Source organism: Schistocerca gregaria, chromosome 10 (assembly GCF_023897955.1).
Source record: "Schistocerca gregaria isolate iqSchGreg1 chromosome 10, iqSchGreg1.2, whole genome shotgun sequence".
In the NCBI taxonomy this organism is placed as follows: domain Eukaryota; kingdom Metazoa; phylum Arthropoda; class Insecta; order Orthoptera; family Acrididae; genus Schistocerca; species Schistocerca gregaria.
In genome coordinates, this window is record NC_064929.1 from 223,104,226 (window position 1) to 223,130,508 (window position 26,283).

The 26,283-nt window shown below is 39.8% G+C and overlaps 1 protein-coding gene and 1 long non-coding RNA gene across 6 annotated transcripts in view; one reads left to right on the top strand and one right to left on the bottom strand.

Moving 5' to 3' along the window:
* LOC126293569 (uncharacterized) overlaps positions 1-21,915 on the top strand; it is a 38,831-nt gene extending 16,916 nt beyond the window's left edge. Inside the window, exons 4-5 of one of the 2 annotated variants that reach the window (XR_007552312.1) lie at positions 19,245-19,341; positions 21,833-21,915. This is a non-coding gene — a long non-coding RNA (uncharacterized LOC126293569). Of the gene's footprint in view, positions 1-19,244; positions 20,909-21,832 lie in introns of those variants that run through there. The other variant, XR_007552311.1, reaches the window with a different exon arrangement.
* Positions 1-26,283, bottom strand: part of LOC126293557 (fasciclin-1) — a 610,740-nt gene that overhangs the window by 67,888 nt on the left and 516,569 nt on the right. For all 4 annotated transcript variants that reach the window (XM_049986835.1, XM_049986833.1, XM_049986834.1 and 1 more), the window contains exons 5-6: positions 25,835-26,012; positions 21,936-22,096 (exon numbers count right to left, since the gene is read on the bottom strand). In XM_049986835.1, the coding sequence (XP_049842792.1) occupies positions 21,936-22,096; positions 25,835-26,012 (339 nt within the window). The remainder of the gene's footprint in view (positions 1-21,935; positions 22,097-25,834; positions 26,013-26,283) is intronic.

A 26,283-nucleotide genomic window follows, 5' to 3' on the forward strand; every position in this document is an offset into this window, starting at 1 on the left:
AGGCGCACCTCCTGTCACCGGGCACGCCCCCACATTTGGACTGTTACTAACCCTCGAGCGGGTGCACCCGCGTATAAAGTGCGCCGGCTGGGAGTCACAGTGTCTAGTACCATTTTCACATGCCAGTACCTATTGCTCTGCTGCAATTTCAGCTAACACAGTGATAAGTGGTGGCGTCGTACATCCGAGTGAGCAGTTGGTGTACAAGGTCGGTGAGAAAAACTTGAAGATCTGTGCGAGAAAATGCCCCAGATTCCGACCTACCGGCACAGTCCCACGACGAGACAGTTGTCTATGAGGTGATGAAGCTGCACTGTTTAATGCTCCCAGTGAGTCATTCTGTTGGGCTAAACTTGTATGCAGTACCAGAGTCAGACAGTGAAAGTTAGTTTTATTAGTGTTTAATTAAATAGTGATTTAGCTGATATAATATATGTTCATTTTGTCACTGTTTAATTAAACTAAGATCAAACTGTGATTTTGCTGACACACATTTACCCAGGTAACATAAAGACAGGTATTCCTTACAGGTGTACAAATCTTGCCACGTGTCCGATCGTGTTACAAAAATTGGCTCGACCGCTCGAGGGTGGACACTATAAATTGAAGCGATACCAGTGCTCCAGTATCACAAATAAAATGTACAAAACTTGTATGAAAGGGGAGTAGCCCGCATCCACCTGGAGAGTGCAGAGCGGTGGTGTAGGAGGCACGTGTGTTCACTGTCAGTACAATTTTCATAGTCGACAGCCGACACGGAAGAGTATTTTCCGAGTTGTGGTGGGCAGTGAAATACCGTTAAACTGTACCTGCCTAGACTACAGAATGTGGCACTGAGAAACACGGGAATTGTAAAGTCTACAAAACTGTAAATGCTTCGAAAAAGATTTGTGACTACCGGTTTCTGCTTCGACAGAAAACATTGCCTGGAGCCACACGGAACGTACGCCTCATTTGACCCCCTGTCGGCAGGAAAGTGCCTTCCGAGTATCTCTGAAGCGACTGCCACTATTCAATTTTACAAATGAAAAAAAAAATCGATACTTACAAAACCCTATTTTTTTCACACCATGCAGTCCGCAATACGACGTCACATGCAAAGCAAGGGAAGAAGTACATTAATTGACACTGAAAAACAGTGTAAATATAATAATATGCATCAAATAGTAACAATTAAGAAAAAATTAACTGAAATACACACTTGCTGGAATGTGGTGTTCTAAAAAAAAATTGAGCATTTTATTTTCTTAATCATTGCAGAAATACTTACACAGGAAACATCTTTTTAAGGCAGACATTGATTCTCACCACACAGCACATTACAGCATAAGACAAATTTTTCTCATATTTTACAAAACAAAGAAGCTGTTCTGAAAAGACTGTGAACATACACTTAAAAGAGAACAGAAATGTAAATTGATAAGCACGGATACTCATTTGAAGAATATCTGTTTGACAGCAGTTAATTTACAGGGTAGGCTATTTCAGATGATAGTACACAGAAGAGACAAGGGCCATATACAGAGTGCAGCTTCATGAATAAGGATGCCAAACTTCCCTCTCTCTCATATTGGTGGTGTACTAAGTTATAAAGATTATTCTATACTGCTATCAACTTGGTGGTGTGATTATTTAAGTGTGAAGAAAATTAGCAGTGAATTTTAATATTCACACCATAACATGGGGTAAGAGACATTTCTTGGGGAAAATCCTTCAAAAGTGTCTAAAGCTAGATAAATGATCTGAATTACCGAAACTATGACAGTTCCTATAGAAGAAATAAATGAAATTCAGTTAAATTCTTTCTGAAATGTAATGTGGAGGGAGGGAGGTAAGGCTGAATGACAGAGTTAGTTACCCCGAGAAAAGCTACTGCTTTTCTAATTAGACAAAGGCTGTGTGCAGAGTGATGCAAAGGGCGGTCACAACTTGTTTGAACAATGTATGCCCATTGATAAACTGCACAAGGACTTTTAAATCACGTTAGTACACTAATTACTGCTGAAATGTAACAGTTATTACATCCGGTAAATACAAAATTTTCCTGGGTGCAGAGGGCACAACTTTTTTTAATCACTGCATGCTCATACTCGTGGCTGCACCTCAAAAACTAAGGAAACTGAGTGGTTGCTAATTTCCGCTCAAAACTTACTCATTCTAAACTCTTATACAAAATTTTGTAGCCAGAAGTTTCATAGACATAAATGAGAGAAATTAGGCACGGTTGTGCACATCTTCAATCAGAATGTACTTTTTGTGATTTGTTTCTTCTTAGCGAGTGAGCACGAGACAGAAATTGCACAAGACATTTTTGATTGAACAATTCTGGTATTAACTGAGTCTACAATGAGGGGAAAGAACAGCTGACAACAATTAAGAGATAGAATTTAATCCGGTAGTAGCACAGTCATATATTCTGATAATCAGTATCGATTATCTAGCTTTAGTAAAAAGTTTTTAATGTTATTTAGAGTTTAGAATTATTACACTGCAACTTTTTGTTTTCAGCCAATTGTCAGTGTGTGCGATTGTGTTCTTTTGCGCTAAAATGAAAGAAAATCAGTAACTGGTAATGATTCATTTGTGCAATAAGGGCATTATAGTTTCACACTTCCTTCAGTTTTTTAGAATGACTGATGAGCATTATCTGCACTGTAAACGTAAAGGGCTCAAAGAAATCCCCAGCTCTGGAAAAGGCAGAGTTAAAAATACATGATAAGCACTTTCTCAAATGAATCCTTTGTATTTTTTAAAAAATATTTCCCATGAACTGAAGACATTTACACTGTTTAAGAATACACAGAGGTGTATGAATACCATATTTACCTGACTACAAGACCAAAGTTTTTCCACCTTACATTCACAGGTTGAGGTCACACTTGGATTTAAATTGACAATTTCAGAAAGGCAGGACAGGGTGTGGAGGTAACCGTGTGGCCAGAGGGGAACTCGGTGATGAGTGGCAACAAATTTCATCGAGCTCCCAACCATAATTTATTCCACATACCTCGTTTATGAACATCTACAACATCTGAACTGCAGTTCACACGAATCTGAACGTAGCTGAAACTGTCGACTTTACAATCGGACACGTGTTCGGCGACAATATTCATCTCTACAGAAGACACAATTAATTGTAACATAAATGTGTTCACATGAGATTCGTCAATGGCGCTAAGTCGGTTTACAGGCTCAGCAACAAATGACGAAGTTTATACGTAACCCGAAGTGGTTGGATTTCGAACAAATTGACACTGAGGAGGTGAAAGGATAAAATTACGATTATTCATTTTGCTTAACGGTGTAATAATGACGTATTTTAGTGATCGATAAGACAAAAATCACAGTCGAGAAACGTGGGTCTACAAATTTGCAGTGCACGTCTGGTTCGTAGAGACAATACGAAACTAAATTTATGTTAATTGTCAGTCACAACAGAGAAGCCACAAATAACAATAGAGCGCGAAGAAAATTGGTGCCACAGAAGTGCACGTCCATACACGGTGCCACAGGAAGAATAAATTGTAGATCACCACTTCTAAGCACCCAACTTTCAGGGGACCAAATCACGATAGATTTCGTGAACTGAAGCAGCAGGCCATTCAGTGTGTGAGAGAGAAACACAAATGAGCCTTCCCAATTACTTGAGAAATTATCTGAATGACTCCACTGGAGATTTAGAGGAATTTTGCAATAGCATCCGTCGCAGAATTCAAAGTACTGGTGTGTGTGATGACGAGGTTGGAAATTATGTGACAAAACACAGCACCACCAGCAACCTTTGACGAAAAATGGCTTGCTGTATCTGTGAAATATAATCTATCACAGAAAATATGACTACTGTCTAGCATAAACAGTGTTAATTTCTTCGAGGCAAATGAAACTTGGGCTCTCCGAGTGTACCAGAATAACACTTCGACGCCAAACTAAATGGGGGATACGGCCCAAAACCCAAGTGTGGGTGCTTCAATCAAATGAAATTATAAGGTTCCAGAGACATTTTCGAGCCTCAAACATCTGTGACGAATACCGTGCAGGCTGACGCGCGAGTGGGAATTTGGATTGAGGAGGGAGTCGTGATACGGCAGCCCGTGCCGGAGTGGTCAGCACATCTGGGAGATGCTTCAGTCTATAGGTACACACTATTTTTAGGCAGATCTTCTGATACTTTATATCCAAACCAGTTTGTAAACGTGATTACTCAAAATACATTAAGAATCAAAATTTCTGAAGGTGGCTTTTAAAAATAGGACTTGAGAAAAAGATGTCATTTGGTACATGTGTGTTTTAAACAAGTGTACAAGCAAAATACTTTTAAATATTAGTGACCGAATTGAGAAAATGTCATACAATCTAAAATACTCAGAGACTATGTTATGTATGATAACTACCATTTAGAATACATTAATAGTTGTGAATCAAAACAAACCACACATGTTCATCTACATTTTCATATAGTGTAAGTCTTTTTTTCACAATAAAAGTGCAAAAAAAAAAATTGTGATAAAAATTCCTGTTGATTTCGTGACAGTTCTACCTGGTCTTTTCTAGGGATATGCAACTCCATCGGGTCTTCTGTGTCACAGAGTACTATTATAAGTACTCGAGATATAACGACAAGAAGTAAAAAGCGCAACAAACCGATGCCCTTAGAAGCAAAAATAAATCCAGTCTGTATCACCGACTTCAAATAATAGGAGGATTATATGCAACAACTCGCACGGTACTGCACAGATAATGAATGGTCAGCACTAGGGCACAGAAGTTTTGCTTAAACAATAAGGTGAAGTTGGCAGTTTAACATCATATGGTGAAATAGATTACTTCTATGATATGCCAAGAATATGGTATTTACTCTTCTCGTGAAATAAATATAAATCTGAGAGTAGCAGTTCACCAATTTTATAAACTGATAGCTATTTTATTCCAAAATTTGATCTCGAATTTATTTACAGGACTGACGTCCATATAACCTTAAAATAACTGATCGCCCAGATGAAAATACCCGACCATTAACAGTTTTATTCACTGATATCACATTTCCTGGCATTTTTCCACATCAAATTGTTCCAAAAATGACACATTTCAGAGAGATCTCTTTCATAGCGCATCAATTAAACTGTGTATTTTCAAGATACGTAAGTACAAATATGAAAATCACCAATTAAGTCACGGTATCTTTGCAATCAAGTAAATTGACATGGTGCCTGTTCTCTTTACTTCCACTTCTAGTTGTATACTACAAGAACACCACATTCAAGATATCTCCAAAACGTGCTGTCACCCCCCCCCCCCCTCCCCCCTCCTTTTTCTTTTTTGCAATGATTTGAAGTTAAAAAGTGTCAGATGACGTGCTGTCGCCAGATAACATCGTTACTTCTATTCAGAGTTAATACGGATTGAATACAGCTTCACCGTGTGACAAAAGGAAGTTTTGCTGATGACATCAGAATGCCTTGGAAAAACATGAAGAGACAAAAACATGAAGCAGGAGGAAGCTAGTGCTGGGTCGGTTGGCCAGCAACTCTTAGCTACAGATCGTTGCAAGTGTGTCTTGGTGGTTATAGGTTCTCGTTGTAACCTCAGGACGATGATAGTGAATTTTGCCCGTGCTGGCACTTCAAGGCCTTTGTTACTAAATAGCTTCAGTGTATAATGGAAAAGCAACTTCCCGTGCCGGCAAGAAATGGGGACATTACTAAGTTTCATTACCTGCAGAAATTTGACAACCTACAGTTTGCTGCTGTTGGGTTTAATAAGTTTGTTTTCCACATTTCAACTCTGAGTAGCTGTTTTCACATTACAGAGAGGGTGTAGACAGATCGGCTGATAATCCCTTGGAAGAGAACTTGCTACAAATAATAGTGGTTCCTTTGGAAGAACATTTTGTCGTGTTTGGCTTCAGAGCTGTTTCTTCTTTAACCAATCACATTTAATAGGTTTAACACAACAGTTCAAGTACCGCACTGCGTGCTGTATACAGTGTGTGGCTGTTTGTACTTCTTCCATTATTTGTATTCCAGGATGATAATGTACTGCCAGTTTACTTCATTTTAGAGCAAAAGTCACCAATCATATACAAGATCGGCCTCATACGAGTTGGCTCAATGGTGTAATCTGTGTCATTACCTAGAAGGAGACAGGGCATACCAAACTAAATTAAGTGGACTGCATCTATTTCCAGACAGATATACGGTATTCCATTTAGTTGCACAACATTTAATCATTGTACATTGAATCATAACATTATCTCATCTGAGATTACTAACAGGGCTGATTTGTGGTCCCTTACACCACCTCAGTAAATCCGTTCTGTTTGGCATCCTTCTAAGCTAAAGTTGAGCCACTGCATGCTACATAGTTCACATAATATACTTCATAAAATAGATAAAAAGTTACACTTTACTTTATCACATGAGTATGAAATACATTTCAACAATATTTTGGATGTACTCTGAAGTGTATTACGTGTAATACAAGAATTCTTACGATATGGTATCTTACTTCACACAGGTGCCCAGTCTATTGGAGAACACAAAAATTACAGTCACAGCCATTTCATTACGTTAAACGAGTGTCGTTAAAAACGGTGACTGCCCGATCGATACCTGTGCTACGACTCGCATGGCAGTGGCCCAAACGAAACTTTACTGGAACTGACAGGAAGAGACAGAAATAGCAACAAGAAACTTTGAGAGTTGGTGAGAAACACAGATGACGCATGCAGGGTGCCCGTGGCTACTTACAAAGCTCTACTGTGAAGTTCCAAAACCAAACTAAGCAACTCATTCTACTGTCTAAGGTCAGCAAATACGAGTCTCTACTCAGAACAGTGCAGCTGTACATTCTGTTCTGAGCAGAGGGATAATTGTTAGAGCATGCAGTCAGTAACCAAAGGTCCAGAATTCCCTCAGACATTGTGCTCAATGTAGCCAGCTACCCCTATTGTATGTATCAGCAAAATGATTACAAAATCCATGTGGAATATTCATTTCTTTTGAAGCAATGATCTACACAGTCCTTTTCCTTTTTCTCACAAATGTGCTCTCTCTCTCTCTCTCTCTCTCTCTCTCTCTCTCTCTCTCTCTCTCTCTCTCTCACACACACACACACACACACACACACACACACACACACACACACACACACAAACAAACAAACCCACCCTCTTCATATGTTGTGCTCTCTGTAAATCCTGACTGTGCAAGTGCAATATGTTAAAATTGCTTTGCCTTTTTTTTCTCAATCACATGGACTTTGTCAATCACTGTAAACTTTATATCCAGTCAGTCCTTATTTACACATTTCACATATTAATCTGTGAAAATTGGTCTCTTTTTTTTTATTATTTAAATTTCTTTCCTGTCAAGCAGCAAAAGCACTTTTTTTTTATTCAATTTCTAATTTCTTTTTATTCATGCAAAGTTATTATGAAAGTTCACTCAGCTTCAAAAAGAAATGAATTTCCTGTGGGAAAAGTCATGTACAAAAGCCGTCTGCTGGAATCACTTAAAATAACTTTACTGGGCATCTGATTCTAAAGAAAATGTAAGGGAACAATGCAGTCACCTGTACCTTTTTATATCTGTATTACAAGATCAGTACACACATCTTAAATCAATATTTACTTTCTGGCCCAAGCTTTATAGATTATTAAAGCATCAAAAGACTTCAGAAATAAAGTTTGTGAAACATGTGCAAATATAGTTGAAACACAAGAACAGAGTTTCGAGTAAAAGTTCGCAACACAATGGATTTTGTAGCAGGGTACGGACAGTCGTGGGCTCGCATATCACTAGTTCGCTGCCCTCCCCGAATATCTAGACAGCATGCACAAGACTGTCTGCAGGCATTATTACAAACCTCTCTAAAAAAAATTAAGACTGTCACAACTAAGGTTATGGACCTCTGAGCTATCTCAGATAAACACTAGTTAATTCTGTTGTTAATTTCTACTACTGCAGCAAAAAGCAGCAAAATAAAAATAAAATAATAATGATAATATATACAAGTCATCCTGTAGGTGCCATATTAAACCCACACGTCTGTACAAGGTCAAAAGATTGGTCCCTTAGCAGTCCAGTGAGATGGACACAGTGTGAGTTAAGCAGGTTACAGGTCACACAAGGTGCGAATTGGGTATCTACAGCTCCTTTTTCAAAGGTCGAGTCCTTGCTATTGAAACTGTTACAACTTTAGTTGTAGACGATGCACAGAGCAGGGGGGACTGCCAAAAACATCTGAGGTTTTCGTCACACTCGTATAATTTCTGGATGAACCTTTTGATCTTTTTTTTATTTTCTAGTGATAATAATCATAAAACATTCCAAAATGTAGCTCCCGGTTTCAACCGACCCCTTGACAATGACCACCAGTTGGTCGTAACTGCATTTTGAAAAGTCTTAAGTGATTTTTTGTTAAGAAGATAAAAGACAATAATTAGTCAGTCACTTACTCCCCACTGATAATATGTAATTTTTTTACAGTGTTGCACTCTGCAGCCAAGTGTCTGCCATTTTGATATTTCGTAGCAAATTAAAACTGTGACTCAAAATGGTAATCTCACCTTTCACAGCAAGTCATTCACTTGCCGACAGAATTTTCCGGGTGCGACTCACTTCTGCCTCACTTATACAATTAGCGTGTTCTTAAAGATTCTATTCTAAGAATTCTGAGAAACATGAAAGGAGAAATTTCATTTTCCAATTCCCCCTGAAAGATCCTTAAGACATATTCATCTCGTATCCATAATGGGTTACCAATGTTGTACTATTTTCAGCACAGGAAATATACTTTTTGCTACAGAAAATATGTTCTGGGGAAACTTCTAAGGATATTTCCAAGGACTTTTCTTCGATATCCTTTGCTTACTCCTGCTGAATGCTCTCCATTGAGATTATTGTATTAGAAAACTGCCTCACAGAAAATACGACCACACTACGAGACTGCAAACGATCTATTTGCAACAGCATATTAATGCACAGTAGTCTGAGCGTCTTTACTCAGAACTGTGTCGTTACAGTGTATCAAAACTCATCGAGTCTGTGGCAATTTAGTACAACTGTACTATTCGTCACACAACCTCAGTCTGACACAGAAAAGAGTGATGCATTAGGAAATAAAAAATTTTGACCGCCTACCCACCGACGAAAAGAATTTAACCCATGTGTCTCTGTAACTTATGAAATCGTGTGAATGGTTGGAAGATGTATTGTTATATTGTGAAACTGTGTCATTCCAGATCCCAGTGCGAAGTCAGAAGTACGGTCGACAGAACGTGCAACTAATTAACACTGTAGAGGTCTCTGCCGTGAGGCAAATGGGTCCGAGCTCCTGCACGGCCTCGAGGAAAACCGCATCTCCACATCTTAGAATGTGTCGGGCAGTGGAAGGAACTGATGTGTAGTCGTGGGCATCACAGCTGACTGAATATATCCAGTTCTTGACACACAAAATTAGAATAAAAACTGCAACTTTTGACAATAAAAAATCTCCACTGTCTTCATCACAAATGACTGACTACTGTCATTCTGCCAGAGATTATATTTTAATTCTAATGCAACATGCCGAGAACTTTAGGAATATTTCGTACGAGGATGCTGTCATGAGATACTCAGTTCCCATATTCGCTATGTTGAGATGTTTGCAGAACTTCCCCCGCTACTTTTGTGGCCGACTTTGTATACGGTGTCTTCTGGCAGTGTGTAAGAGCGCAATGCTAACACTGTGTCCATCTGCTTTGGTGAAACTTGTTGTAGTAGAATGACACAGTTCAAAATGGAAAAAATAAGGCACTAATACACCACGATGAATATAAACTAATAATCCACTAGGTCACGTTCAGATGGTGGCCAGATGACACAGCGGTGAAATATCAGTGGAAGAATAGGAATTCGGACAGATGCTTGCCCAGAATTGAGCAGAATTATGTCGTGAAAAGCTGAAAACATACAGCCCCTGAGTAATATGAGAAGCCACATTTATTTTGTCACAGTCTTCGTTCCTCCTTTATCTGCCATCAGGCCGGGTTGGGACACTTCCCCGTCTTTCCACCATTCTTTTCCTATAACTGTTTTGTTCCCATCCATATTCCTTCCTAAATTGATCTTGACAGAGTCTATCCATCTTGCTTTCAGTCTCTCTCTTGCCCTCAAAGTTGGCCAGCATCATTTGTTTTGGTACTCTTCCATTCTCTTTACATGGCCTAACCAGTTCTTCTCATTCAGCTTTTCTACTCCAATTCTCTTCACATCATCTCTCTGTCTCTCTCCTCATTTTCGCCGACATACTCCTTGGGCATTTCCTTCCACTGTCCCAGATTCTCCATCCTCCCTTCTCATTACTGCCCAGATTTATAAAGCATACACTGAGACGTCTCCTGTGGCACCTCCCTCCCCAGACTAAGCATCTCGCATACTGGTGAAATGCCTCGCTCTGCTGTACCCTGTCGCTTATTTCTGTCTCCTTCCTCGCACTGCATTATTCCACTTCCTAAATATTTAAAGTTGTCCTATTCTACAATATTAATTTGTTCTTTACCTTCTCTGTCTTATCTAGTTACCACCGCAAACTTTTTTTTTTTTTTTTTTTTTTTTTTTTTTTTTTTTTTTTTTTTTCACACTGCATTTTGTCGCATATTTTTTTAATTTAAAATATTTATTAGTTCTTATACATGCCTACACCAGACCACAACAGCCCAATACAGGTGACAAATAGCAGTAACTTTGTCTCCCTTCCTCCGTCAACTTTTGTCTCGTTCACAATTCCACCCACCATTGTTGTAAATAATAACGGTGATACCTTGTAATATTTTTCTCTTATTCCAGGTCTAGCTCTAAGACTCTCTGCCATACTTCTATTCCCTTTACATTGCTATATTGCGCATTTGTTCTGCCACAGATGCGCACAGACACCTATCTGGACTTACTTCATTTCTTTTCCACATTCAGTTCTCAGAATTATTAGCTTAACTAACTTTCTGAACTTTTCTTGTATCTTCCGTTTTCCACAATTTATTTTCTCCTCCTTTTTGCTTTTATTCATTCATTTCCACTCATCCTCATTTTTGCCACAAATACTTAATGGTCTCTATAAAAAACATCTCCTGAGAGGGCAGTTACATCCATTAACTGTATACTATTTCAATTTTCCATCAGAGAGTGGTTAACAACTGCCTTTGTCATTCTCTATCACTGACCAAATCATTTCATCTTTTGACTACTTTCCTTCCTAAATCATGTGTTGCCCATAATGAAACCATTTTCTTCAGAAAAATTGGATAATTTCTCTCCTTTCTCATTCTTTTTCTCGTATCTGTGCAGACCCATTCTCTCTTCCTTCTCTTGTCTTTCATTTCCTGCCTGTGCATTTAAGTCACCCATCACTATTGCTTCCACATCTGTAATTTCATCCTCTTATTTGTCTAGGAATTGCTCAGTGTTCCCTTATTTCCTTTCTGGGGTGTATATACTCAGACAAAGCAGTCTATTCTATTACTTGTCCTCAACCACAGATAACAGTGATGATGCACTGTGGCACGGAAGCAGTGAGGTCTCGGTGAGTCACTAGATGGAGTCGGCACTACATAAGGCACCCGGTTCCTGTAAATTCTGGGGAAGGGGGCAACGACCTGTGACACACATTCATTTGCGTCGCATACGTATCACATCGACGGAACTCACCACCGTGTTCCTCTAACCACTCTGTCACACTCCCAGCACATTATCTTGCCGAAAAATGTCAGTCGTTGCGAAACGTGATCGTAATGGAGGTCTGTACGCAGTCTGCAACCAGTTTACGGTAGTTTTACTAAACTTAATTTTTGGGCATTCGCCCACCGTGTCAATAAAGTGAGCGTCCTCTTCTCTTCTGCTCGACTTTACGAAAGGCCTAACATTTTTGCTCTCTTCTCCTCCAGTAGGTCTACCAGCTCTTCGGGTCGACACGCTGACGGTGCCCACCTACGTCGCGTCGGTGACTAGTTGCCCACTTCTGACAGTTCCCGGCACCCTGCAAACTGTGCGTCACGTGCAGGTTACACTCGTATACGAGCTACTATTACGATGAGGAAGCCACTGCCTGCCAGCACGGGATTGGGCCACCCCTGTCACAGTAACTGACACCTTTTGTAGCCATTGTTCTGGAGTGTAGGCGCTACAGGTAATAGGACAGAAAGTCCATTTGAACACTTTGCCACCACTGAGACTTTATCCTTTCTCACTTTCAACAATGTAGAACATTTTCCCACATAACCCCGGCATGTGGCCGTTACGGTGTGCTGCTGTCCGGAGCCGAAGGGACCCGGGTCTCTCTTTAAAGAGGACGTTAGTCCTCCCATTCCTCCATCCTCACGACTCGAGAGGAGGGCCCGAGCACTGGCAGAGTCCTAGTGACAAGACCCTCGGGGACGGCCCCCCACGAGGGAGGGGCAAATAAACGATCGGTAGTGGTCTTTTCGAAGGATTCACTGCAAATATTTACGAGAAACGGCGTTCGGACTAAAGTGGCCGGGTGAGGACTTAAACGCCACTTCTCTGGAAAGCTGAAGGCCGTCAGTGAGTAGAGATCGAGTCGACAGCATTTCGAAGCTACGTTTTGCAGATTCGGCTGACAGTGACGTCGGCGAGACGGTACGGGTTGCGGTGATGTCGAACGTTCTGTACCTCGTCTCCCCGTATAGAGGCTAGTCGTACGTAATCTACAATTTGTCTCGATAAAATCCGAATCTGTCTTAGCCGATCGGGGGCACGTATATTGACAGGTCACCCTGAACGTCTGGTGGGATATGCGCGATCTCTATTTGTGGAGCTGGAGAAGATTAAGGTTTCGAGCTTCCGTTATGTCGGCTTATTTCCAATAGTGAAATGGATGACAGTGATTGTGGGAGTTATTTAGTGTTCACGTGAATCAAATCGGACTAAATGTGTAACTGGTGGTAGTGGAACATTTGCCACTGTGTGCGAATAAGGTGATTAGAGTTTTTGGTGTCAAACTGACACACTACGTTGACAACAACGGAGACTCAGACTTCAAAGTTCAAGTGTTTACCTGATCCTCTTTTAAAATGGTGATCTACATAAAATGAGAACTGAGTATTTTACAAATGCATTGTACCTGCTGGTGGGTTACTGAATTTAGATTTGTTTTAAGGCAATGACAGAATACAAGCTTTTGAAATACTGAACTGGACAGAAAGGATCTTTAAGACCCAACTCGATTAAAAGAAGACAGACATTAATAGTGTACATCTTGATCTCTCGAAGATAAGTTAACATGGCAATGGAGGGCAACCGAGGCTCGAATCTGGAAGCTGGTAACTGGGTTTGGACGCAATTGAGGTGCAACAGTTATGCAGGTGTGAAAGAACGTGCAAAAGATAGAAAATAAGTAAACAGAAGAGTACACACGGCTCGGAGTGAGCTTCCGATGTGTCTGAGAAAGAAAGATGAGAAGGCCCACATTGAGTGTGCATTGACAGGTTTTACTCAAGGAAGTTGGACACAGACTTTTATTGTGAAAAATATTTAAAAAGTTGAAGGTCGAGAATAACTACCGGAAATGTGAAGGCAAACAAATGGGTCACAGAACAGACTGGAGTACAAGAAAAAATAAGAAGGCTAATGAAGATGAGCTGGCAGTTGCTGGCATGTGATGATAATGATGATTAACAGAGAATAAAGCTTCCACGTTGTGTGACTGGTCTGTGATTGTGTGACAACATTCTAAAAATTAAAGGAAATGTATAATGATACACTGCAGGCTTTCTTGGCGAATCTCGATGATAAAATCTTCTCGGGTTGACAGCCGAGTCAGTGTGTTGTTTTCCAACTGGAAATTTGACTCGGCTGTCAACCCGAGAAGATTTTATCAACAATGGTCAATGTTTGTGGAGTACTATATATGGGAAATCCAACAGACAAACATTACTTATTCACCCAATGGCAGCAGACTGACCTACAAGAACAAAAGCTCTTACAAGAACAAAAGCTCTCTTTCTGACAGTGTAAATTCCAGACTTCAAATCTTACTTGTTGACGTCATTTTGAATTAGTATTCCATCAGCTCAGGGCCCTGTGTAACTTTTTTGTGCAGTCCTTTGACTACCCCTTTCCCTGTTGCTGACTGGATAAAAGTGCGTTCTGCTGTTGGCTTTTGTTTGTCTCTATCAATCTAATACTACCAATTCCACCCCCCCCCCCCCCCCCCTCCCCATATGACTAGACACGAATTCATTTAATCTTTATTTGGTTCCAGATTCATTTTTACCCATTTTACATACTCTGTGCTCAGCAATTCATACAAAGTCAACATTAGCTGCAAAGAAAATTGTTTAAGTCCATGCACCCATCTTCAATGGTGCACTGAAATATCACTATGTAGAATGGAGAGTCTTTAAGACTTTAACTAAAAACAATGGTATAAACTTGTTTGGCAGCATATGCTTCATGTTATTAAAAACAATGGGTGGAGTTATTCTGTGGACATTCTTGGAAATGGGCACAAATTTTTATTACTTACAAAGTTTTTGGTTTTTTAGTTATCTTGTATGTTACTTTTATACTTAGGACAATGAAGTTTTCTACCAGTCATTATGGTGTGATTTTGTGTGTTCGTCAGCATACTACTTTTTAGCCTGTTATATTTTAGACCCAGACACACTTTCTGCCATTTATAATATGATTCCAGCTAGTAAACTCTATTTTGTGCAGAATTGGTGCCCGTTTGGCACGCAAGTACGTTACTTATTTAGCGGGTTTCATCTTTGATGTTAAGTTTGTCTCGCTCATTCATCTGTCTTTCAGCTTTTTCTGTACCCGTATTACCTATCAAAATCCAGCTTGCTAAGTGTCTGGTACTGTTTAGATGGACTTGTCATTTTGTAGATAGGTTGTTACGGTAATTTTTAATAGTCTCAGGGAAATACACTCCTGTAAATGGAAAAAAGAACACATTGACACCGGTGTGTCAGACCCACCATACTTGCTCCGGACACTGCGAGAGGGCTGTACAAGCAATGATCACACGCACGGCACAGCGGACACACCAGGAACCGCGGTGTTGGCCGTCGAATGGCGCTAGCTGCGCAGCATTTGTGCACCGCCGCCGTCAGTGTCAGCCAGTTTGCCGTGGCATACGGAGCTCCATCGCAGTCTTTAACACTGGTAGCATGCCGCGACAGCGTGGACGTGAACCGTATGTGCAGTTGATGGACTTTGAGCGAGGGCGTATAGTGGGCATGCGGGAGGCCGGGTGGACGTACCGCCGAATTGCTCAACACGTGGGGCGTGAGGTCTCCACAGTACATCGATGTTGTCGCCAGTGGTCGGCGGAAGGTGCACGTGCCCGTCGACCTGGGACCGGACCGCAGCGACGCACGGATGCACGCCAAGACCGTAGGATCCTACGCAGTGCCGTAGGGGACCGCACCGCCACTTCCCAGCAAATTAGGGACACTGTTGCTCCTGGGGTATCGGCGAGGACCATTCGCAACCGTCTCCATGAAGCTGGGCTACGGTCCCGCACACCGTTAGGCCGTCTTCCGCTCTCGCCCCAACATCGTGCAGCCCGCCTCCAGTGGTGTCGCGACAGGCGTGAATGGAGGGACGAATGGAGACGTGTCGTCTTCAGCGATGAGAGTCGCTTCTGCCTTGGTGCCAATGATGATCGTATGCGTGTTTGGCGCCGTGCAGGTGAGCGCCACAATCAGGACTGCATACGACCGAGGCACACAGGGCCAACACCCGGCATCATGGTGTGGGGAGCGATCTCCTACACTTGCCGTACACCTCTGGTGACCGTCGAGGGGACACTGAATAGTGCACGATACATCCAAACCGTCATCAAACCCATCGTTCTACCATTCCTAGACCGGCAAGGGAACTTGCTGTTCCAACAGGACAAAACACGTCCGCATGTATCCCGTGCCACCCAACGTGCTCTAGAAGGTATAAGTCAACTACCCTGGCCAGCAAGATCTCCGAATCTGTCCCCCATTGAGCATGTTTGGGACTGGATGAAGCGTCGTCTCACTCGGTCTGCACGTCCAGCACGAACGCTGGTCCAACTGAGGCGCCAGGTGGAAATGGCATGGCAAGCCGTTCCACAGGACTACATCCAGCATCTCTACAATCGTCTCCATGGGAAAATAGCAGCCTGCATTGATGCGAAAGGTGGATATACACTGTACTAGTGCCGACATTGTGCATGCTCTGTTGCCTGTGTCTATGTGCCTGTGGTTCTGTCAGTGTGATCATGTGATGTATCTGACCCCAGGAATGTGTCAATAAAGTTTCCCCTTCCTGGGACAATGAATTCACGGTGTTCTTATTTCAATTTCCAGGAGTGTAGTACAACACTGTCGGCTGAAAACTTTGATGACTGCCCTTAGTTAAGTTAGATTTGAGAGCCTTGTTAAATTGTTTCACCACGGTAGTGCCAACCTGTTAAGCAACAGGACACGAAATCATATCTTTTAATTTTGATTTGGTGCCTAACATAGGCTGGAAAGGTATTTGTGACTATTCTTTGCGTACTCTGTACATTCCGTTTTTCTCTTAATATGTTATCTGGCATTTAGTTTTGCGTTAAGTTGGGTTTTTGATGCCCGTGAGAACTAATTATATCAGTAGCTGTCATAGTACCTAGGCTATATATATGCACATTGTTGTACTTTGATCACAGAGTGACATTTTACTTTAAATGAGAATAGGTACTCATATATACTACGTGTTTTCTCATCTAAAGGGTGATTATAATTAAAGCTACACTTTCAAAATGCTGTAGAAATAACACCAAATTGCAATAGAATATTATCAGAGAAGGGAGAAAACTTACGGCAGAAGAAGAAAAAAAACAGTGTGAAAATTGATCAATAGATGGTGCTGTATGTGTCAGAATACATAAATGAAAACACCTGTCGTGGATAGTGCTTAGTTGGGGGAGGAAACGAATTGATTCGATCTATGTCAGTGGAAGCAGTGGCCACAGCAATGCTTGAGGAGATGAGTGGTGGTGTGCAAACCTGTAGTGCAAGGAGAAATCACCTGAACATTGGACATACTTGTGAGCACGGTGCATAAAATCCTACAAAACATCGTTCTTTACTATCCATTCAAAATTACTCGTGCACGAGCTGCTTCTTGTTGACCTGCCAGCAAGAGAGACCCTTGCTTTAGAATTTCTTGCTCGAATGGAAGTTGACAGTGATTGGCAGCGGAAGATTTTGTGAACAGACGAAGCCCGCTTCTATCTGACAAGATATGTCAATACACAGAATTGTCAAATATGGGCAACAGAAAATCTACACGCAAATCAACCAGTATCACTTCATCCTGAAAAGGTCACTGTGTGGTGTAGGTTTACGTCACCATTTATCGTAGGGCCTTATTTGTTCAAAGAGACAGCTTCCTGTCCTGTTACCTGTACCGTCACTGGTAAGCGCTAAGAGTGTCCTTTGCGCAACCTCGTCATTCCAGCTCTCCAACAGCATGGGTGTGTGGATGGGATAATTTTTATGCAAGATGGCACACTTCCACACATTGAAAATCCAGTTAAGCAGCTACTGAAGCGCCTTTCTGGAAATGCTAGAATTATCAACCACCATTTCCCTACGGCCCGGCCATCCTGCTCACCTGATTTTAATCCGTGTGACTCCAGGCTGTGAGGCTATCTGTAAGATGTCATGTTCAGCGTTACAATTGCGAACTTACGTGCACTGAAGGCATGCATTGCGCTACACATTCTGAATGTGACCACAGAAACACTTTGATCAGTTGTGGAACATGCTGTTTATTGATTTTACCTTTTTTTGGAAAATGGTGGACAGCATATTGAACAGTCACACGGAAATTAATAATCCAATTTGATTTTGACTGATGCAGTTTTTGGCCTCAGGACAATGAAAAACTAATTTTTCCCATCCAGTGTGGTGGATGGCCTTATGTAACTAACAGTATCACACCTGTGCACCCATGCACACTGAGTAGTACAGATTGTTTAGTGTCAAATGTAAACGTCAGGCATTGCTGAATGGTTCACTTGTCATTTGTAGTCTACCACTGTTAAATTATGATGCTTACAGTGCCATCTATTGCTACATTTTGTAACTATTTATTTTTCTTCTGCCATACGTTTTCCCCCTTCTCCGATAATATTCCATTGCAATTTGATGTCATTCTGAGCAGTGGTGTTATTTCTACGGCAGTTTGAAAGTTTAACAATTATATAGGATTTTTATATTCAAATAAAGAAAAAAATTGACAAGCTTTATTTGGGGGAGCTTCTGATTGTAACAGAGATTCGTTTTGTAGCTTTAGGTACTTTTATGATTACCAATTGCTTTCTGTAAAGCTTGCTTTGTGCACCTCGATATACACTAAAAGCATACTCTTAATACGCGAGGGGCCTGAAGATGGCCTAGTGGAATGCTGAAACTTGTAGTGAAAATAAAATAACATCTCAGTTAGACAGCTGTTGGTGAATTTCGTTGATAAATTCATTGGCTCTGTTGAACAAAATACAATATTTTTATATTCAACAATATATACAACCCAATAATGTCAACTGCATTTTGAAGCTGCAGTGATGACACATGGACAAATTTACTTATTTTCCAAATTAACTGCCTCTTTCTTTTGGGGGGCGGGGGTGACCATGCAATTAGAAAAATTGTGAAAGAGGCCCCTTGTCCCCATCCCCTCCTTGTATTACTGACAGCCCTTGCAAATGGTGAGAGACTTTATGCCCAAAACTCTGTGCATCAAAATTTTCAATGGCAAGGAGTCGCCTTCTGGAAGCCACCCTCCGCCAGATTTTACGAGGAGGAGGAAAAATGTCAGCTGGTGTTAAGTTACGCACACCACCACAGCAGTTAACCGTTACTTTTCGACATATACAAAATATGTTATTACATTATGTTGTAGAATGTTGCAAAAATAAACATCAACAGTAACAGTTATAAGGATATTAGTAATGAAAACTACATCAAGTAAAAACACGTCCATTATTAATTACAAAACTCCAAGCAATAACAGAACACCATGTATTATAGAAAGATGCTGAGAGAAACTAAGAAAACTATTTTACCTTGAATGACTTCAGAAGATAGTCAAGTTACCCAAATATGAAAAGAAAAAGTGAAAAGGAATCATTTAGTTGTTTGTGCATGAAATTGTTACAGTATTTGATGGTACTGTGGTGCTGGAATGGAGAGAAATTTCAGTACAAGTTGGTTTTGCACGTTTCAGGCATGGGATTGCAAGAGAAAGCTGTTCATTTCCATTGGTCCCGAAGCCACAAAAGGACACGAAATATAACTGACGTTCAGATAACTCAAAACTCACAGTAAGTAATGCACAAAAAAATGTGGTTGCTGCAGAGATAATTTTCCTGGTGTGACATCTTTTATATCTGTAATTCATAATCAATTAGTGTGACAAAGAAATCTACTCCATTTTGTTTCCGTTAGTTTCTAAATACCAAAGAGCACTGAACTGAAACGTTATCTCCACATGTTTGCAAAAAAAGCAGCTTCTTATAATTGCTGAACTGAAATCTGAACTGCTTTTTTGACTTTCTTTTTCATACAATTTACATCAAGCAATCCCATTCCTGAACTGAAAAATATTGTCATGTATTGCATTCTGTTCTACAGGTCTTTTTTTTAATTTTATGCACTGATTAGGTTCTGAACAATTCGTGCACACATTAATTCAAATGAACTAGTCTTGTTGTGTGCATTTGAGAGGCATATAAAATAACAGAAAAATGTAGATTGTCAATTCCTTGTCTTTAAGGATGGTGATGTTTTGAACAGCAAAAGTACCATGATTTTTACAAGATAAATTGATGAAACTCAGGAATTCAACTAAAAACAGATATGAGCATTTTCGTGCATTGTTTTACTGTGAACAGTGGATTTCCAATTCCAATATCTGATCACAAATGTTAAAGCTGTAAAACAGAAATGCACACTGTATATTGTACATAAACAAGTGACCAAGTGATTTGGAAAATATTTTTAATGTGAATAGTCACTGTCTCTTGTTCTGTTAAGAGTAGTCTTTTCTTGTACAGGAAGAGAAATAGCTCAAATTAAGACTTTGTTATTCTTAGCTGAGAAGGTGAATGCTGAAGCAAATGTGACAGCAGTATTGTACTTTATTGCAAAAATTTGCAACATAATAGAATATTTATGGCTGAAACTTTTCTCAAAATTCAACACAGGCATCTTCTCATTATGCACAATTCACACCCTGATTTCTGATGCATAACTTTAGCCTGTAACCTGATGTCGTGGAGAAGTATGAAGACCACAATGCAATCTTTGCTAGTGCTATTCAGTACTGTTGTAGCTAAGGGTTGACTCCTGGCTGTGCCTATGTGTAGAAATTCTTGGAGAGAAATATTTAGATTCCTATCTCCTATAAAAATAAATAGTCTGTCATGAGACTATATCCTGTTAGAACTACAGTGTTTTCCTGGCAAAGTTGGTCAACATAGTAGGGAACTATATGTTGAAAACAGCATATAATGTATGAGGGTGCCCTTTAAGTCGCCAAATTATATCATAAAGATAACACGGTGGATTTAATCTTACAAGAGACTATATTTATAGGAACTGGGAATCTAAATGTTTCTCTGCTAAACTTTGGACTGTGGGCGTTATCTCAAGTTTGCACAATGATTTTAGTGCAGTGGCATTACTGGTGACCACCTTCAGCAGCTGTTAAGTGTAAAATGTAACATTTTATTTAAGTTCAATTACTGTTGTCAAGTGTATGTATCGCTATATCCCTACTGATAATGTGGGAGGCCTAAGAGTGATGGGAAATATTAGTGAATGGTATCACATTCTACATCACACTGTGTGTTCTTATGTTTTTGTGATCTTCCCTCCATGTTTTATCCACAATGGAGTTGGGGGGGGGGGGGGGGGGGGAATGTCTGTACACAATTTGTACTGTTGGTGGGGTTCTCCCACTACGTACATCACAGAAGAAGCAAAAGCATTTTACAGTTCTTCAGTGCTTCACTCAAACTATGTTTTGAATTGGAGCTTTGGTGTGTTACACGGCCAGTGTTTTTAACACATTTGACTACACTGTATATGCTGATTTCTGCAACTGCGATTGTATAAATTCACTAATGAATGTTTTGCGCATAATAAATTGTTGCTGCCAGTCAGAATTCAGCACTTTAAAAATAAAAAATTTTTAGGCAGTGTTTCACACTATATGTTTATGAACTATCACGTATCTGCAACAGGGTGTTAATAATTTAACTATTACACCAGTTTTTGTGTTAGCTTAAGCTATTTTGTCAGTTTATGACACTTTGAGGGTACTGCTGTGTAAGGTAAGATGCACTTTGTTTCTTGCCATTACTAGCTTCAAACACTTTATTCATCACCAGACAGTTGCATTGCACTTACAGGACAAACTATTAACCAGCTGTCTAATGTTGTGAGTGCGGGAGCTTCCCAGTTATTTTCAGAAACTTGTGTTTCTTGTGAAGGGCGAGAATATGACACTCACACACATCTCACCATATTGCACACTTCTGTTAGCACAATTGCGGACATTTTGAGGTAAAATACATTGTGTGTCACAGTTTGTATTTGGACAATGTTATCTCACGTTTGGTATTAATGTTACAATGTGCAGTGGTTATTAGAAAATTTGAAGAAAAGAAACTCACATTAATTTAAGAAAAAACTCTAATTTCACCTTTTTGACTGGCAACTTATCACAAACCATTCATTATGGCAGTTATCAGCTGTCTTTTTGGGACATGTAGCCACACTAATAGAAAAGGAGTGTGTCTATTTCCACAGTGTAATAGAACATCGTCGGCTTAGGAGATTGTGCGAGTGCACATAATGAGAGAATGCCACTGACTGCCTCCACAATTCCCCCCCGCCCGCATTGGCTACTCACCTCCAGAAACTGCTTCACCGTATTGTCTACAACCATGAGTGGGCGCTGGATAAGGTGCACCACGCCGTTCTTGACGGGGATGTTCGCCTTCACGATTTCGGCGAGGACGGCACCGGTCGCGTGGTTCGCGTCGCCGATAACTGTGTTACTTTTAACGTACGCTGCAGCATCGAAAGGAACATTCTGACATTTGATGATTAGATACTAAAAAAAACATATATTCCTATCAGACTAGGAAGTAATTGCTAGGTGTATCACACACTCCCACTCTTCTGCACAGATACACAAAAATATACAGATGAACGATGGGACGGAGCTGAAGTAAAAAGTGATAAAACCTCAATACAAACTACTTCCTATTAAAGAGAGAGCAATGTTTGTAGCAAATGTCTTTATTATACATCTCTTGTCAGTAAAATGGAATACATAGAAATTGTACAAGCTATAAAATGACAATAGTGATATAATTATTGCCTGTATCATTTCAATAAGATTTCTGAAAATATTTCAGTGACTGATAGAGGTTATAGAAAGCATTTGTTAATGCTGCACAAATTTTATACATAATACAGCACAATGGAGTATAATGTCTTGTCTTGTGGTTCAATACATGTGCTTAGTCAAAAGAGGTAGCAAAGAATCTATCGTTACAGTGTGATAGGTAATTACCTATCACATTTGTGTTTGTTGCTGTGGCCTGTAATGGTTTGATGCATCTCTGTGGAGGTGTCTTTGTCCGGCTACTACAACCTAGATCCATTTTAACCTGCTATCTGTAATCTAGCCATAAGCCCCTCCCCACCCATGCACTTACTTCCGTTACGAAAGTGACTATCTTTTGAATCCTCAGGAACTGTCCCATCAACCAGTCTCTTCCTTTTGTCAGGATGTGCCATTTCAACTGTATTTTGTCTGCAAACTAGCAAGTAATTGCTACACAAATATTTTCAGGAGAAACTTCCTAAAATTTAAATTAGATGTTAACAAATGTCTCTTTTTTCCAAATAAGTTTTACCTGGTATAACCAGTCTGCATTTTACATCCTCTCTACTTCAGCTTTCGTGAGGTATTTTGCCGTCCAAATAGTAAAACTCGTCTACTGCTTTTATAGTCTCATTTTATACTCTAATTCCCTCAGCATCACCTTACTTGACTATACTCCATTAACCTTGTACCAGTTTCGCTAATGCTTATCTTTTAACTGTTTTCGAGACACTATCCATTCCAACCAACTGCCTTTGCTGTCTCTGACCGTACTCCATTGTCATCAGCAAACCTCCAAGTTTTTATTCTACTTCTTGAACTTTTATTCCTTTTCAAATTTTGTTCCTAAGACAGAATAACAGGAGGTGCTAAACCCTCTCTCTCTCTCACTCACTCTCTTCTCAGCTACTGCTTCCCTTTCGTACCCTCTGCCTTAGACGACTGTAGTCTGGTTTCTGTACTTGTGAATAAGCTTTTGCTCTCTGCATTTTGTCCCTGCTACTTCCAGAATTACAAATGTATCTCCAAACAGAGAGAGTACAGTCAGCATTTCCTTGCATCTCAACATTTCTCCAGAACCCAAATTATTTTCTACAATTAATGTGCGTCAATATTCTGCGAACATGATTAATTAAATTGATAGGTTAATCAGTTACAAAGACGAGAAAAATGCAATGCAATAAAGATTCTATATGTATCACACACCCCAACCTACTGCTCGCCTGCACCAGGCGAGACGTGTGAGTTTTGTGCTCCTGTACAGGTAAGTGATTTAGAATGTAATGAAACTTAGTTCTGTTCAAGGAACTAGTTTAATACCTGTATTAGTGTGTTTTGCAAGCTTACTATTAAAGGTTTCACTTCTCTTTGCGTATTATTCCAGAAAACACGAAAGGAACGTAAAGTAGGGTCACAATCGTATTCTTGAATACATTTTAGCACAGTAAAACTTATAGAATCTTATTTGATTGTTCTGTTCCATTCCAGGAAGTTAAGAAAAGCGTATCCCTTTGTACTTTAACTCTTATTTTGCGAAGCACAGTGTAAATGTTAGGTTCTGGTTTCTGGAAACATTGCACATATGGTAGTATGCAAAGAACAAAAGGTTACCCACAAGTTGTACAGAAACGAATAGGCCTAATTTTTGTAAATGTGTTTTTCTTTTTTTATTCAGTAATCTAACTTACTGTCACTAAAGTAAGTTTGTTTACATATGACTGAGATTAGAACTAATCTTTTGTAAATGTGTTTCCTTGTTTTTCAGTAATTTAATTTGACTTATTCTCACTAAAGTAAGATTTTTACCATGAGAGAAAAGTGCCTGACGAGCCATAGAATTGTTAGTTCCAGGGTTTGGTGTGATGGCTGCAGTAGTTTTTTTTCTATTGGGGTAACTGTAGCGGCTTGGGAAATGGGGAAGTGAATCAAACTCATCAGTGGTTCTGTAGGATATGCCGTAGAGATAGGAAAATAGTGGAACAGGAGGGGAAAATTGCTGCCCCTCAGGCATAGTTAGAGCGGGCTAGGGAAGATCTGAACAGGTTAAGGAGGGAGAAGGGTAGAGAGAGGTGGAAAGTGGCAACAGGTAACAGGAGGAACAGCTTAAGTGCCTAAACAAGTCTGTGTTTGCAATGCGAATGATGTCAGACATAGGAGATATAATGGAGTGGATATAAGCAAAATATGCCAGTTTTTTTTATATTTATGTCACATGGTATCATATTTTGGGGTAACTGCGCAAACTGAGAAAAAAAAAATTTAGAGTACAGATGTGCATAATATGTAAATCCAATAACATCATGTCGAAACCTATTCAAAGAATTGGGCATGTTAACCACCGCTTCTCAGTGTATTTGTTCCTTAATGAAGTTTGTTGTAAATTATAGATCTGTTTTTCCAACTAACTGCTTAGTACACAGTATCAATACTAGGAATAAGAAGAATATACATAAAGATTTAAAATCACTTACTCTTGCCAAGAAAGGAGTCCAGTATTCAGCAACGCATATTTTCAATATTTTACAAGCAACCATTAAGAGTTCAGTTTCAGGCAAGGCACAATTTAAACATAATTTAAAAGAATTTTTGGTGGCCACCTCCTATTCCATCCATGAATTACTCAACAAGTGCAGTAGACCATTTTAATGAAAATTTATTATACTTTAACTTTTGACTATATTTGGTTGTAACAACCAAGTAACTAGGTACTGTGTGAATGATGGATTTAATGAAAGCAGATGTAAATAATTTTAATTCATGTACATAATTTTACTGTTTATTGACTGAGGATCATTAATTTTAATGACACTCAAGTTTTTCTAATTACATTTTTGTAATGTGTTTATCTGACATGTTCCACACCCAGGATGATTCCCTCTTTTGTGGGTCTATTGATTTGATTAATGATTCATTCCAATCAAAAGATACACAAAAATGTACAGATGAAAGATGGGACAGAGATGAAGTAAAAAGTGATAAAATCTCAAAGCAAACTACTGTACTCCTTTTTCTTTATTAAGGACAGCTGAAGATGACAACTGGGTCGACAGCACGAATAAAAATGTTCTCTTCTGCTTTCGGTACAGCAAATAAGTTTTTCAAATCAAAACTTCCGGTTTGTCTGTAATGGAAAATTTACAATGTAAGTGTATTAAGTTGTCTGACTTACGGGCTTTTGGTGTGAAATCTGAGGGTTGATCAGTCAACTATGGAGTGAACCGTGTTGGAATAAATAGAAGAGACAGATAAACAAGCAAATGCATCAGAGAGCTAACTGGAACAAAAACACAATTATGACTGTCACTAAAAAGAAACAGATGTTCGGTGAGTGTAATGAGAGTCCTCTGCTGTCCCCAACCGACACGAGGGCAGAAAAGGTCAAAATGAGAGCCCAACTGTGTGTAGCCGATACTTACGCTTATGGGCCTTGCCGTCGGACTCCATGGTGAAGGAGATGACGACGCGTAGCATGTCGGTGAACGCCAAGGTCTCGTACTCTTCGTCGAGTGGAGTAGCACTCGTGAATAACACATGGTTCGGAATAATATGACCGTCGATCACCTTCTGGTCAATTTTTTCAGGCCGAGGAAGTGGCTGGAGAAAGTAAAACATACAATGTAAGGAGCATATCTACAGAGCTACTGGAAGTAGGACTGTTTCATTATTGGGCCAATAAAGGTGCACAGAAAAAGAAAAAACCTTGGTGTATAAGTTTGTATCAATTTTCCATAAGCTTTATAAACACAACAGATACACACAACACAGACTTTATTCATCAATAATTATTCTCCTTCACTCTTTACACTGGTCTGCCAATCCTGGGATAGCTATTCGATTCCACGACTTTAGAAGTTGAAGGTTTTTC